The sequence below is a fragment of the Lampris incognitus genome, chromosome 8 (genome assembly GCF_029633865.1).
Source record: "Lampris incognitus isolate fLamInc1 chromosome 8, fLamInc1.hap2, whole genome shotgun sequence".
In the NCBI taxonomy this organism is placed as follows: Eukaryota; Metazoa; Chordata; class Actinopteri; order Lampriformes; family Lampridae; genus Lampris; species Lampris incognitus.
Genome location: NC_079218.1, coordinates 50,165,439 through 50,167,385, shown reverse-complemented (window position 1 = coordinate 50,167,385; position 1,947 = coordinate 50,165,439). Strand labels below are relative to the sequence as shown.

Below are 1,947 nucleotides of genomic sequence, written 5' to 3'. Positions count from 1 at the left end.
TCGTTTATAATAGATATCGTTATTATAGACATCGGTTATAGATACTGGGGATTATAGATATCGATTATAATAGATATCGTTATTATAGACATCGATTATAGATACTGGGGATTATAGATATCGATTATAATAGATATCGTTCTTATAGACATCCACTATTATAGATATCGGTTCTTATAGACATCGATTATAGATACTGGGGATTACAGATGTAGGTGTGTTCTCTCAAGGTATTGTTATCGATTAAACAACTGAAAATGCCTGACAGATCCGCCGCCCAGCCTAGATCATAAAGCCTGAGCAGGCAGCCAGGTCCTGCACGACGGACCATCCCCTAATTGCTTAATTGATCTCCAATTCCCAACAGTGGGTCGCAAACAAAACCAATTTATCCGCAGTCGTGGTCGTAAACGAGCTATGTGTGATTTGATCGTCAGTGAATAATCCCCACAAACTGGGAGCGGAAAATATGAAAAGTCCACACAATAAAATAAAAGCCTTTGGGAGCGCAGCCCATTGTTCGCTGCGGCCAGGCGGTCTGCGGAACCGTGTGGTCCAGCTCCCTTTCATCCGCACCACAAAACAACGACAACGATTTCATGTCTTTGCATGAGCTCAGAAGAATAACAATAATAATAAATAAAATTAAAAAAGAAACAGGAATAAGGCACCAGAGGGAATTCGCTGTCTTACCAGCCACGGTGTATCTATCCATATAATTGAGGACATTCCCAAAGCTGAGGATGCCGGCGGCGGCGGTGGGAGAGCGGCACCTCAGGAGCGCGGCGCGGAATTTCTGTCCGGGTTTGCACGGGTGGAGGTCCGGGTTGGACTTCAGTCCGGGGCTCATTCTGCCCGAGAGCGTGTGCACCTCATCCGAACTGCTGCAGCCTTCAATCTCGCATCCATCGCTCTCCACGCACATTTTCTTACACGACAGATCCAGCGCAGACGAGAAGGGGGACGCGCCGCACGCGAGGGAAGCGGTCCAAAGTCAGCTCGCGACCAGCCGGTCTCTGCTTGCCCACTAATGAATCACGTTGAAACGGCCGTCCGTCCGTCCGTCCGTCTCTCTCTATCTCTGTGTACGGTGTTTCTCCAAGGGGCTCTGCGCTCCGTAGTTCTGGGGCCGTGAAGCGCTATAGTGCGGGGGGGCGTGGTCTGGTCTGGAAGCCCCGCCCCCAAACACCGGGAGCGAATGGCGGACCCCGCGCCGCAGCTCTAACTATTTTCGGATTCAATAACCCAGGCCAGGGCCGTCTCAAATCCCCCCCCCCTCCCTTGATGTGTGTGTGTGTGTGTGTGTGGGGGGGGGGGGGCGGCTGATTCGCCCCCAAACACACTTCCAAGGGCTGCCAGATTTCCGATCTGTCAAAGTGTCAAATACCACGCACGGGCGTTGCGGTTGGGGGCTCGGATGTTCGACCCAGACACCACCAGAGCGGAGTGTAAGTGTGCGATGCCTCCTCAGACCCGGTACCGAACGCTTCTGATCTCATCACAGGGGGGGGGGGGGGCTCGGGCGTTACGAGTCGTGAACCACGGCGAGACGCCTGTGAGAATGTTACAATGTTACACTTTCATTCGGCAGGCCTTCGATCCAGATGTGGAATACATGTTTCACATTGGTTTTTATTCATACCGTTTTTAGTTTTACTCTTCCACGTGTGATCTTACTCTTGTTTCTGTCTTGTCTGTTTTTTTGTGAAGCACTTTGTGGCACTGTTTTAGAAAAGTGCTATGTAAATAAAAAGATGATGTCGCCTTGCGGTGCAGTACACCCCGTATCGAATCCCGCACCGGGCAAGAAAATAACCGGTTACATTGGTGGCAGCGGTGGGACCCGGAAGTGTGCAGATCCTCAGAAGTCTCTTCGGAGCGCGGGAAGAACAAAGCGCGAGGGCGCGCTTCCGGGGAGGGTGACGACTGTAAACTAGTAATAAGACC

At 51.2% G+C, this 1,947-nt stretch overlaps 1 protein-coding gene across 2 annotated transcripts in view; it reads right to left on the bottom strand.

Moving 5' to 3' along the window:
* Positions 1 to 1,093, bottom strand: part of spns2 (SPNS lysolipid transporter 2, sphingosine-1-phosphate) — a 70,674-nt gene extending 69,581 nt beyond the window's left edge. For both annotated transcript variants that reach the window (XM_056284998.1, XM_056284997.1), the window contains exon 1: positions 694 to 1,093. In XM_056284998.1, coding sequence (XP_056140973.1) covers positions 694 to 925 — 232 coding nt within the window. In that variant the 5' untranslated portion in view covers positions 926 to 1,093. The remainder of the gene's footprint in view (positions 1 to 693) is intronic.
* Between the last annotated feature and the right edge of the window lie 854 nt (positions 1,094 to 1,947).